This window comes from Bactrocera oleae, chromosome 5 (genome assembly GCF_042242935.1).
Source record: "Bactrocera oleae isolate idBacOlea1 chromosome 5, idBacOlea1, whole genome shotgun sequence".
Taxonomy (NCBI): Eukaryota; Metazoa; Arthropoda; class Insecta; order Diptera; family Tephritidae; genus Bactrocera; species Bactrocera oleae.
Genome location: NC_091539.1, coordinates 9765839 through 9779337, shown reverse-complemented (window position 1 = coordinate 9779337; position 13499 = coordinate 9765839). Strand labels below are relative to the sequence as shown.

The window sequence follows — 13499 nt, the reverse complement described above, 5'->3', positions numbered from 1 at the left end:
TGTACCTTGCAAGACCATGCCCTGCTCGATGCACTTCTTAAATCGACAATACTGACACCGGTTGCGCTGCGCTTTGGTTATTTCGCACGTGCCATCGGCCACGCAGGTGTACACGCGTCGGTTCTGCACGGTGCGCTTAAAGAAGCCTTTACAGCTGTAAGGAAAAAATATATCGGCAACATTATTAAATAACTGCATTTGAGACCCCGACATTTATTACGCACCCTTCACACGTGATGATGCCATAATGTAAGCCGGTCGCCTTGTCCTCGCAGATCATGCAGACCAGCGGCTGATCATCCTCGTCCGTGGGCTCGTGCGGCGCATCCAAGCCGCGATTCATGCCCGTCGCATTCGTGCTGCCCCACTGCTGCTGCGCGCTCAAGTTGAGCGCATGTATCTGTCCAGGCGGCAACTGCGAGTAATCGCCCGCCCACAGCCGCTCCATATTGAGCGCATGCGGCGTGCGAAATTGGTGTGGCCGCGGACGCACATCCTGTATGCGCGTCTGACCCAGTGAGAGCAGTAGTTGCGCGGCCTCTTCGTTATTTTGCGGCGACGGTCCAGGCGTATGCGTGGGCGTAATGGAGCCCGCGGATGGCGATGACGCCGACTGCATTGATGACTGTGATGAGTGATGTGACTGTTGTGAGAGCGATGACATAGAAGAGGGCGGTTGCTGTTGTTGCTGGCCGTGTGAATGCTGCGGCGTGGATGGTGGTGTCTGATGCAGACCACCGCCACTACCGCTGTTGCTGTTGGCGCCATGTGTGGGCGATGGACCGGCTGTTGGTGGCGCTGGTTCGTATCCCCAAACCATTGTGCGCACGCCACAGCTTTCGCCCATGATGACTGTGGGCGTACCGCGTGGCGGTGTTTGTGAAGGCGTTTGCGGCGACAGTTGTGAAGATGATGAGGACGAAGAGTGATGCGGCGAGGGCGATTGCGCTGGACCACCCGGTCGCAAACCGCCCAGTGGACCACCGATAACCTCTGGTTTAACGCCGTTTATGCGCGCGTTCGAGACCCAAACCATACGTTGTGCCGCGGCTGCGGCGGCGGCAGCAGCGCCGGGTTGCATGAGCTGTGCGGCGGCTACTTGCTGATGCACCTCGTTCTTTACACGAAAAAGTATAGCTGCATCGCGGTTGGGATGGCGCAATTGTAGCGAAGCAGGGTGTATCAGCTGCGCAATATTACCCAGCGCTTGTGGTGGTAACTGCTGTGGCGGTTGCTGCTGTTGCTGTTGGGGTGATGATGGGTGATGGTGATGTGGCGAGTGTAAGTGGCGTTGCGCGCCACCGCTGCTACCCAATAAACTGCCTGCGGCGGCGGCTAGTAGCTGCGCTGGCTCTTTTTTAATGCGTAAATGCTGTTGCTGCTGCTGTTGTTGTTGTTGTTGTTGGTGGTGATGATGCTGCTGTAACAAATGTTGATGCGGCGATGAAGCGCTGGTCTGATGTCGCGCGCTTGGCGATGAGTTAATGGCATTTGGCGACATTTGCGTCGGGCGCTGTGACATAGCGGCTGCCTGCTGCAGCAGCTGCAATTGCTGCTGTTGCGTCAAATGCTGCATGGATTGGTTGAGTAAATGTTGCTGCGGTAGTCCTAGGCCACTTGGCGGACTGCTCTTACGCAGCTGCGGTTGTGTGAGCTGTTGATGTAGGTGATGCGTCTGCACGATGGGTGGCGGCGGGTGATGCAGGTGCGGATGATGCGCCGCTGCGGCGGCCACCGCTGCTGCTGCCACTGCCGCCGGTGTAGGCAGTGGCGTCGGAGATGGCGTGCTAGCGTGTAGTGCTGCGGCGCTGGAGCTGGTTGTTGTAGTCATCGCGCCAGAAGTCGACGTCACTGAGCTGGTCGCTGTCGACACAGACGTGGAGTAAGCCGGATGATGCGCGTGATGTTGTAGCGATGTTGGCGGCATTTGCTGCACATGCTGTTGCTGCTGCGTCGACAATTCAGACTTTATGCGTGATGGCGTCACCAACACGCTAACATGCTGTTGTGACTGCGTGAGACCTTTGGATTGTGTTGGAGATGGCGCGTGCTGTTGATACTGCATTTGCTGTTGTTGCTGCTGCTGATGCTGGTGGTAGGATAGCATTTTGGTTGGTGAGTGGGCAATGCGCTCTTCCTTCACCGAGCGTATGACACTTAAATTGCTAACGCCGCACTCGGCACCTGCAGCGTTTTGCATACAGTCACCACTCGCACCGCCATGTATACCATTTGTGGACATTTGTGTACCACCCGTTGTTGTTGTGGTGGTTGTTGACGGGCGCTCATCCATTGAATCCGGTGAGGCGCGACTGCTGCCACCACCATTGCTGGTGCCACAACTACTGCTCGCATTGCCATTATTATGCGGTGGTGTTGGTGTGGCGCGTGTTGGCGTCGCATTGCTGGGGGTACGACGCCCTGCCGGCAAGCTCAGATCAGTGGGTGGCGCAGGTGACATGCGCACTGTAGTTGTTGGTGGCGGTGACATTACGGACGAGGCGGCTGCTGCGCTAACAGTGCCGCTGGACGAGTTAATTTCAGTCTGTTGTTGTTGCTGCTGCTGCTGTTGGTGTTTCTGCTCTGCTTTTATGGCTGCCGCTTTGCCAGCGGACACAACCACCGTAGTGGTGGCGCTTGGTGGTGTTGCCGCGCACACATTGTGACCGGAATTGCTGCTGGCGGCAGTTGGCACATTGCTGCTCGAGCATATAGTGGCAGCTGCGGCAGAGACGGGCGCAATGGTGGATGTTGCCGTCAAGGTGACGACGGCGGTGGGCAACGGCAAGGAGGACAGCGCACCGCCGCCGCCACCTCCATGACCGCCACCACCGCCAGCGCCCGCACCGCCGGTATCGCACATTTTCGGCGACATCGGTGCGAGTAGATCGGGCGAGGAGGTGGAGGTATCGGCTACTGATTCGCCATCACTGCTGCATCTTGAATCGATTTTTCGTCGTTTCAGTTTTAGATCCTGAAAAAGGCTCATTTTATCGAGCTCGCTGTACGGGCCACGGCTCAGTGTCATAATTCCTGGAACGAACAAGTGGGAGAGGGAGAAAATATGAATTAGTTGACACGTTTAGTAACAGTAAGAAAAATAAATTGCAGCAATTTTAAAATTAATTGTTTCTTAAAATTATTGTGTTCTGCAACATGTTGCTAAGTAAGCACAAAATGTAAAAAAATACTTTCATAACCTGTATTGCTGAAAGCCTGCATGATTAGAATGTATTATTAAATGATGAATAATTAAAAAACAAAATTATACGCATATTATTGGTTTCTATTTTAAGATTTTTTTTACTATCATAAAAAAGCAATGTTGCCAAGGCACATATTGCTAATAGAGGTCAGCTTATTCCCGGAACTAAATACCTGCCTAACTAGCGAAATATTTATAATAAAGCGTGTTGGAAACAAGCTCTGCAAGAAGAACACTTACTTGCATTATAAATGTATCTTTTTAAATAACGTTACACCGTAAAGTAGTATTCAAACAACATGTTGCTAAGGGTATAAATTGAAAATAATAATTTTTGCCAAATATAGTAAGTTGGTCTGTGTGTACTAATCAAAAAATATATGAGAAAAGTATTAAAAATATTGCTGAAACATGCTGTTGATACAAATTGCTGAAAGATATTGTTAAGAGTAAATAAAAATGTAAAAGATTTTGCCACTTTAAGAGAATTTGCTAAACATGAATGCATATAGAATTATGTTTTATTGTTGCTGAGGCATGTTGCTACGTAAAATACTTCTATAGAAATTAAAAGTGTAAAGATTGTTGGTGGCTAAATAGAAAGATAGTAGGAAAATTTTTTAAATTTTTGTAAACATAAAAAAATTTAAACATGTTGCTGAAACATATTGCTGATACATGGTCATAAGTTCAGTAAAATAGGCGCACAATAATATATGTTAACACTTTTAGATAATTTGTTGATCAATAATGATACACAGAATTATTTTGAATGTTGCTGATACATGTTGCTATGTAAAATTTTTCAATGGAAAAAATAAAAAAATGTAAAGATTGTTCGACAAATGGAATGTATACATGTTTCTAAGATCTGAACAAGTTTTAAAGATCTGAACAATATTTTTTTATAATTTCTTTATTAAATATGTTGTTAAAACATGTGGCTATCCGAATATTTGTAAATATAAACACAAAAAAAAACAAATAATTATAATTTCTATGAAAAAATTAAAAAGTATTTAATTAAAATTAGAGAAATTAAAAACACAAAATTGTAACAATTTTTTAATTATTTAAATTATAATATACTTGTATGTAATTAATTAAAAAACAATTTTTTTTTTAGAAAATTTATCAATCATCAATATAGACATATTTTGGTTATGATTTAGTTCTCCAAATGTTTAGGTATATGTTTATGTACTTGAAAATATGTATACATTTCACTTCTGCAACATGTTGCTAGAAGCCAGCGACGCAAGGGCGCGCTTGAAATTAGCCAAAACAAAATTATGCGCTACAAAAATATAAAAAATATTTTTTTCAACAACAAAATTGGCTTCTTAGCCTATCATATTAAGATCAGCTCAAATATCATTATGCACTTGAACCTGGATGTTGCCGAGAAAAAAACTCGTTTTTTGCTGAGTGTTAAATGAAGTTTTTCATCTACATTGTTACATGGTATGAATTTTGAACGAATCTTAGGGATTGCAGTTACAATAAAAAGCAGCCCTACAACTTTAATTTCAAAAATGAAATAAAAATAAAAAATATATATTAAAACAATATTATATAAAAAAATATTCTAAATAATAATAATAAAATAAAATTTTATTAAAGTGTTTAATTTTAATAAAATACCAAAACTATTGAAAAATTCAGGTGAAAAAAGAAAGTAAATTATTTCTTGTAACTGCGTCTTCACACCTCCCAAGTGGTTGTAATTTTATTGAAATTTGAACCACTTGACATTGACAACCGCTATCCATATATACATAAATATGTATATACATATGTGTGTTAAACTATGGGAAAATATTTATTTCTTAATTTACAAACACAAGCAAACATGCACACATGTAACTCCATTACTATTTTACTACACTCCTTTTACCCTGTACTTGGCGTACATTGCATTATTGTTTCTGTTGTTGTTTTTGCATTATGCTTACTGGCGCCAACTGTTACACCATTATGCTTGCGCTATCAAATTACCAAGCGTTCGATATGCTTTTAACACCTACTTATGTGGTCATGAACATCCGTTTACACGCAGACTTAAAATTTAAAATGTAATAGCGAGACTACAAGTACAAGTTGATAAAAACTTACGAGAAAATAAATGTAGATATGTGAATGTAAACATAAATATGTACATATGTACATATCTGTATGCATATAGCTTTATATATAGTTATTTTGTGTAAACAAAAATCATTTATCCTCGAAAAAGTCGCAAAAAAAATATTTAATCAATAATTTTTTTTAATCTTATAAAATAGTTATTTAACATTTTTTATTTCATTATTTTTTTTTAATTGTTGAGGTTTTTGTCTATTTCTTTAATTAATTCTTTTTTTAAAAAATTTTTAATTTTTTTAATTAATTATAAATATTAATACTTTATATTTATAATAAAATATTAATACCTTATAAAATTAATATTAATTATTTATTAAATTAATATTAATTCAAAAAAGTGGTTTCCCAAAATAGTACTTTTACTTACTTTTAACCTTTAATTTTCGAAATACTATAATAATCACATAAAAAATTACTTTCAAAAATCTTTTTTTTAATTATTTTTAAATTTTGAAAAATTATTTTTTTTTTATTAATTAATTATTACAATATTAATATTCAGCTCAGCATTGTATTAAAAGAAATTATAGAAATTTTTTATGCTCTGGAATGTTTCAACGCCTTTCAACGCCTAGCAACGAGTTTCTCGAACATACCGGGCGTATATCTAAGTAATTGCCCCCACCCACTAGATTATTCTTCAACTTGAACCTGACATTTAATTTTATAAAATGCATAAATTCCGCGCAATTCGACAGCCAGGCACATAAACACCTACTTGAGCGAGTATAATTCTATTTAAGCATTTCCTTAATGAACACTTAAAAGTTTATTAACTTATTTGTCACATTCGCGCAACTGAAAAAAAAATACATACAACAACAAAAAATAATTTTAACAGAAACGGTGTAAGTGAACAATGGTGATCCTACTATGCCTTATAGTGGTTGTATATGTATGTGTGTGAACATAGTGGACTTATTTGTGTGTGTGTGTTTGCGGTATTTTAGTCAAACTCATTAGACAAGTTTTACAGTTTTCCTGTTGACCTTAAAAATAGAATAAATTTTTTGCACGCTGCTATGATACATAAGAGTATGAGCATACATTTTTGCATTAACACATACGCTCATACATACATATGCATATACATACATGCCTTTATACATATAATGTAGTATGCGAAAACTTATTCTTTTGACTATGTTTTACTATAAAGGCAAGCGTTTATTGCTGCACATTTAAATCTAAAACCTAATCCATACAAGTATGTATGCACACATGTATTTACATATATATGTATATCTACATATGTACATATTGTATATACTATACATACGTAGAAACAATTTAATTCAGACGACATTTTTCGATTCAAATGCAGGTACATTAGAGTGGGTAAACAAAAAACGAATATATTATTTTTCGCTTGGTATTCTGAAAAATAGGTTTAGAGACACCTCTAAGAAAGTTTCTCCAAGTATGAGCTCTTAATTGTAAATGTTAGATTCTCCACTTTATAATTTTCTATTTTTTTCTTATTATCAGATAGAAAAATGCATATCTCGCTTCCAACTAATTAAAAAAATATTTCGTTCTAAAGACTTTGTAAGAAATCAAAGTCTCCTTAAAAAGGCATTTTACCATTGTTTCGTTAACCTAACCGTTTAAAAGATATTAACGGTTGAATTTTGACTATTTTAAATACACATTTCTTTTCTTATGAATTTTATAACCCAAAGTAAAAAAAATCATTTTAAATTGCAAAACAAATAGTTTTGTAGGGAATTTACTGCTCTACAAAATGTTTTTAATTTTTTTGTTTTAAATATTTTAATTTTTTATTTTGAGTTTATGAATAAAAGCGTATTAATTTAAAGTAGTAAATGTAAATTTTCATTCAGAATTTAAGAAAAGTTAAATTTTTTAAAATTATTTTAGACAATTATATAACAAATACTTTATGTTTAAAGTTTTTTTTAATTCCAATGTATTTTTAGTTTTCTTATTTAATTTTAAGTACTTGACCTAAAACAATATATTTATTTAACCGCGTCAATTTATTTACATGTGATACAAAATTTTCAAACATAATTTAAATTTTAATAATAATAATTTTTTTATTTTTTTTTACTCGTTTATAGATTAATATATTTTTTTAAATTTTATAATTATAAAAATTGAATAATGAAAAAAGAATTTTAAAACCAAAAGATATTCTTCTGGATTTTTAATTTTTATTATTTATATTTTTGTTTTTTATCTATGCTATATCTGTTTTAGTTCTTTACTAATGTTCCTTTTTATAATTGTTTTTTTTTCATATATTTAACTTAAAAAATATATTCGTTTTAAAATTATTATTTTTTAAATTAAGAATTGAACAAAAAATTGGAATATAATTTTTTAGAAATTTAAAATTAAATTTTGTTTCGCATAATTTAAATTTTGAATAGTTATTAACTTTTTTTACCTATGATACTTTTTAATTATTATTAATTATTTAATTTATTTTCTTTCAAATGATATTTTTTTAATTTTGACAATTTGGGCAGAAAAGTCGCAAAAAATATTTACAGAATACACTTTATTCAAATTTCAAAAAATTAAAAATTTTTTGTTTCATTATTTTTCATTTAATTATTATTAATTTTGAGTTTCTTTAATTAATTTATTTACATTTTCAATTAATTTAACTTTTTTAATTTTATATATAAAAAAATTGTTTGTTTAATTTCTTACTAATTTTTATTTTATTTTATATTAAAGCTTACTTTTATTTCCTCGTAATTATTATTAATTTTATATTTTTTTTTATGTATTTATATTAATCATCTATTTCAAAACACATATATTTGGAAATTTAAATTTAAAATTTTTGAAATATAATTTAAATATTTAATCATTATTATCTCTTTTCGCTTTTGGTTCTTTGTAATATTTAATAATTATTTAATTTTTTTTCTGGAGTTGATATTTTTTTAATTTTTACAATTGTGAATTTAAATAATGTTATACTTTTTTGTGATTTGTTTGAGAATATCTTTAAGATATTAAGTAGTAAAGAAGGTATATTTAGTACTCAATTTCGGAGAGACGGGTCAGCCGAAAAAAAAATTATTTTAAATACTCAGAAATGTAGTCATGTAGCGTTATGCTTCATTGTTATATTCACAACCTTAAACACGCCCACTTCTTATATAGCTTCATATACACACACAATCATGCAAACACGCAATTATATTAATCGCTTTATTTATAAAAAGACGAATAACTCGGAAGTCAATATTTGAGTTAGCCAAAACCGTTGTTTAAACCGTTGCCAAAAATGGCAATAAATAAATAATTTATTAATGAATAAATAATCAATATACTAATTTGCACTCTAACTAATTCTGTTAATGAATTGAGTAGACAAACAACACATTTTGGATGATTGTTAGATTTCAAAACAAAAATTAAAAACAACAAAATAATAATGAGTAATCAGGAGAGCAGAAGTTAAAATAATTAAAATAAATATTTAAATATATTTTTAATAATTATTATTTTCGTTCTTTAAGAAAATTGTTTGTTATTTTTAATTATCATGATTTTGTGTATTATAAATTTGTTTTTATTATTCTATTTCTTAATTAATATAATGTGTTTATTTTCCGATTTTTGTTTTTAATCTTTTATATTTAGAATGAAAAATTTAAACAATTTTATTTATGAATTTGATCTTTTTAGCTTGAATTCGTGAAAAAATTGTTTTATTTTTGCAAATAGCAATTATATTAACACTAAAAAAGCATTTCAATTTAATTTTATGCTAAAAAAACGAAGAATCATTTTGAAACAAATCTTAAAATTATTAAAAGGAGAAATTTAATAAAAAAATATATAAATATTTCAACCAAACTCGATGTATGGCATAAATATATTTTTTTTTAAATATATATATTAATAAAATATAAAAAAAATACGAATAATTAATAATATATTATATAAATTTAGATTTACAATTTAATTATTTTTAGTAAAAATTTTGATTTAAAAAAATATTTTGTTGTATTTTAATCGCCACTTTTATTTAATAAATGTATTAGAGTTTCTTAACATTATGAATTTTAACTTTTCAAAATTTAAATTTATAAATTTTTAATTTAATTTTTATTATTCTTTTTTTAAATATATTTAATAACACGAAATTAAATTAGTGTTTTAAAATTCAAACCAAAAAAAAAACAATTAAAATATTTTTTCATAATAAATTTTTATAAAATCTAATAACCAAATTATTTTAAATGCTATTTTTAGCTTAAACTTTAAGTATCACAATTTTTAGCTATTGATATATTATAATTTTTTTGCCTAAAATTTTATTAAGTGATGGTGTAATATTTTTCTACATAAGTAATACTATATAAATTTTTTTATCAGCAGCAATCTCACAAATATGTCGAGAATGCAGTTTCATTGTCTACAAACGCAACACAGTCTAAAGTGCTGACTCACACAAGTGGCGCGTGCTCTAAAATAACTTTGAAAAAGTGTTAATACTACTTAATAGCCATCAAAGTATGCATATTTTCAAAATATTTCTTGTATGAACTTTGCTTTGCGCAGCTGCGTCACACTCCCCACGACGTCTAAGAGGCTAAGCTAACTGCTAGCGCAGCAACGAAATTTTTTTACATGCCATTAAACCCTCAGACACACACACATACTTATATATATATTTTTTTTTATGCAGCTGTATTAATTTTGAGTAAATTTTTATTTTTTTTTGTCTATTTAATTTGTATTAATTTTTAAATATTTTAATTATATATACTCGTATTTTTAAAATAAATATTTTTTTAGTTTTTTATTATTCTATTTTACTTAATTAATTTGCTTTTTAAATCGAATTTTTTTTAAATTAAAAATTGGTTAAGTTTAACTTTTATTATATGACGTTTGCCTCGTTGACGAATTCGCTCATTGTCAAGGTTCAGCTGGTGTTTTTCGCATATTATTTTGCATATTTATGGCCACAATAACAACAGTTGCTCCTATCTTTAAATCGCTGTTTGTATATTTGTTATTTTTTGCGCATTTCTGTTGCTTTTTTGTCTGATAACTTATGCTAAAATGCCAAAAATAAATAAATGCAAATATATGGTAAAATGCGCGCGAAACAAGTTTGTTGCTTAAGTCTTTTGTTTGAATGCGCCAATTGACTTTGTTTGGCTTCTTGGCTATTTCTGCAATTTTTTGTTTATTTTTACAAATAATACCCCAACAGCTGTTAACTGCTAATATTATATTAGACGCTTTGACTTTGCTTTGCTCGCCTTAATCAACGGCGCACGCGTTTTTGACGAATTCGCACGTTGCGGAAGACTTCGTTTACTTTGAAGGTGATTCCCGTCAACGGTATATTTTGTTGTTGCATAATTTTGAAATTCTACTATTTATTTTGTTCTTTTTCTCAATTTTATTTAGAAATAAAAATATAGCATGAATTAGTCTTTTTTCAAGGTATAAGCTGACGTGCTGTCCGTCTGATTGTTATTTGATTAGCGAAATAAGGCGGAAAGCAGTGTTGGAGAAATACTAAAGCAGAAGTGCACGTTTTCTTCAATGATTATATTAGGCATGCTAAATCAAACTGGTTAAAGACAAGCGTTATGCTTTAGTAAGAATCGAAACGAAGGTTGTACATGCACTTTAGGCTGTTAAAGTGCTTCGAGGTTCTACTACAGAGTTTCAGATACGATTAGAATTAGAATGAGTCAGAAAATGTTGAGCCTAAAGGCAAGTGGGACTTTCGTCGCTGACTTTTGCAAAAATAAAACTTGCTTGGAATATTTTTTGGGTAAAGTATAAAACTGTTGATCAAATGGCTAGAGCTTTTATTATTTTGACCTAAAAGTATGCACCATAACCTTTAAAAAAAAAAGATAAAAATCAACCTAAGCTATAAAACTATATTCCTAAACTATTTTTGTACGCCAAAAAATCAGCTTATTTTACAACAAACGAAATGACTGCGAAAAAATCAATCTAACCTATACAATTACAATCCAACACTTATTATGGTCACCCAAAATATTTACACTAATATATAAAAGTAAGGAAAAGTCAATCTAGACTATATAATTATAACCCCAAATTTTTTTTTAACCCGAAAAATTGTCCCTAATCTATAAAACTGCAGAAAAATCAACATAACCTATAAAGTTTTAAACTCAAACTTTTTTTTGCGACACAAAAAAATTCCCAAAATCATTTTTCTAACTTAAAAAAAGCAGCTTAACCTACAAAAGTGATGAAAAGCCTATATAAAGTCCTATAAAATTATAAGCTACAAATTATTTTTTTTTTATAAAAGAAATTTCACTCTAACCTAAAAAACTTAAAATCGATTAAATTATAATCCAAACATTACATTATTGGCCCAAAAACTTCATCTTACTCTATAAAAGTAAAGAAAAGTCAATTTCACCTATAAACTTATAACTTCAAAACAATTTTTTTGATTCGAAAAATTCACTTTAACTAATGAAAGTGCCGAAAAAACATATAAGATTATATTCCAAAATTATTTTTGATTGAAAAACTGAGTTGGTCTTATGACAAAACTGTCGAGAGTGGCTAGTCTTACAGCAACCGCTTGGTAGAAACTTAGACCTTGTTGATTCCATAATTTTGGTGAACTCAGGGAAGTTGCACTCGTCAAAAAGAAAGGGAAGGTCGACGAAAAAGTGGTGATGGCTTTAGGATCTATATCTAAAGCTCAAATTGTATTTACGACGAGCTCCGAGGCGCTAATGGGTTTGATAATCAGTTTTGTCTTATCACAAATACATTCGCTAGTTTGATAGAAATAGAATAGTTAGATAAATAGAACTAGAATAGTTAGATAGATAAAATGTTCCAGAAGTTCATATTTTGCCTTCAACGTCTTTGAACTACCATTTAGTCGACATTTATGGGATCCAAAAGTATATTACGTTGAATACGCGGGCCCTGCACGCAGACGCTATGCTATGAAATGAAGGAAAAGTGAAGGAGAAACTTGGAATCTCATTCCGAAGCAGTATGAAAGCGGTTGCAGAGTGGAACCAAATTAAATTTCTTCAATCTACGAACTGGCAGCGCAGCCAGAGGCATTTTTGAGGCCCATTCATGAAGAACTATTTCACATCTAGCTAAAAAGTTGGAGAGCCGGCTTATAAAAATGCCCTTCTTTCAAAAAAACCGAAAATACTTCGCACGAAGCGAACAAAACTTAACTGGTAGATGAAAGAGCAAGCAAAAAATCAAAAAAATTTCTATAAAAATATCTATGCATTCTAGAAATACTCAAATCTTTGCACCGAAAGCGAAGCAACGCTACAACAGAATACAATAAAAAGTATGCAGACAATAACAAAAGCAGGTATACAACAACACAAAACGCTTAATGAAAAATTGTACAACAAAAAACATGCACAACACTCAACTTAAGCGCTCACCTAAGCGAACTTATTGCATACTTGTATTTGTCTACATCGGCCAAAGGTTCGTACCACCCACGTCGTCAGTGAGGCAGTGGGACACTGCACTCGCTTTGTGCCACACGACAACAACTTCGCACTCGAATGCACTGCCAGGGTTGCAAGTATGCAATGGAAAAAGGAAGAAGAAGTATAGAAAAATGCCAGCATACCCACAGGCGCACTGACGTTGATAAACGAAGCAGCGACGAGGCCAACCACCCTTGAGTTGACCGCTTTAATGCAACTTATCACCACTCGCCACCCTGCGCCAACAAGTTATGCGCGCTATGTGCCACAGACAGCTTGGTTGGCTGAGTGAATGGCACGCTGACGGAGCGTCTGTCTGGCACATTGTCTTGCCTTAGGGGGGAAGAGTGGAAAGGGGGGAGCTCGTTTATAATGTAAGGCTTACAAAAGCGCGCAGCCGCTGCTGTTGAAGTGCGCCGTTATGTATGCAATGCTGTTTGCATAAGCAGCAAAGGTTTCACGCACACACAACCACACATCGTGTGGCGCTGCCAGGTGCTTGTAGTTGCATGTGTGTGTGTGTTGGTAGCGGGGATAAATGCGCATAGTTCAATGCACGGCAAAAAGGTGAAGGAAACTTTACTCCACTTATTTGCGGCATTTATATTTAAAACGTTGGGCTTAATGGCGTTGCTGTGTGTGCTGCGCACATGTTGCCACATATACACAAA

At 33.7% G+C, this 13499-nt stretch overlaps 1 protein-coding gene across 3 annotated transcripts in view; it reads right to left on the bottom strand.

Annotated features, from left to right (window-relative positions):
• The window catches only part of Hr4 (Hormone receptor 4), a 29011-nt gene that overhangs the window by 2738 nt on the left and 12774 nt on the right, over positions 1-13499 (bottom strand). For all 3 annotated transcript variants that reach the window (XM_014242260.3, XM_036376827.2, XM_070109952.1), the window contains exons 2-3: positions 225-3033; positions 6-154 (exon numbers count right to left, since the gene is read on the bottom strand). In XM_014242260.3, coding sequence (XP_014097735.3) covers positions 6-154; positions 225-3033 — 2958 coding nt within the window. The remainder of the gene's footprint in view (positions 1-5; positions 155-224; positions 3034-13499) is intronic.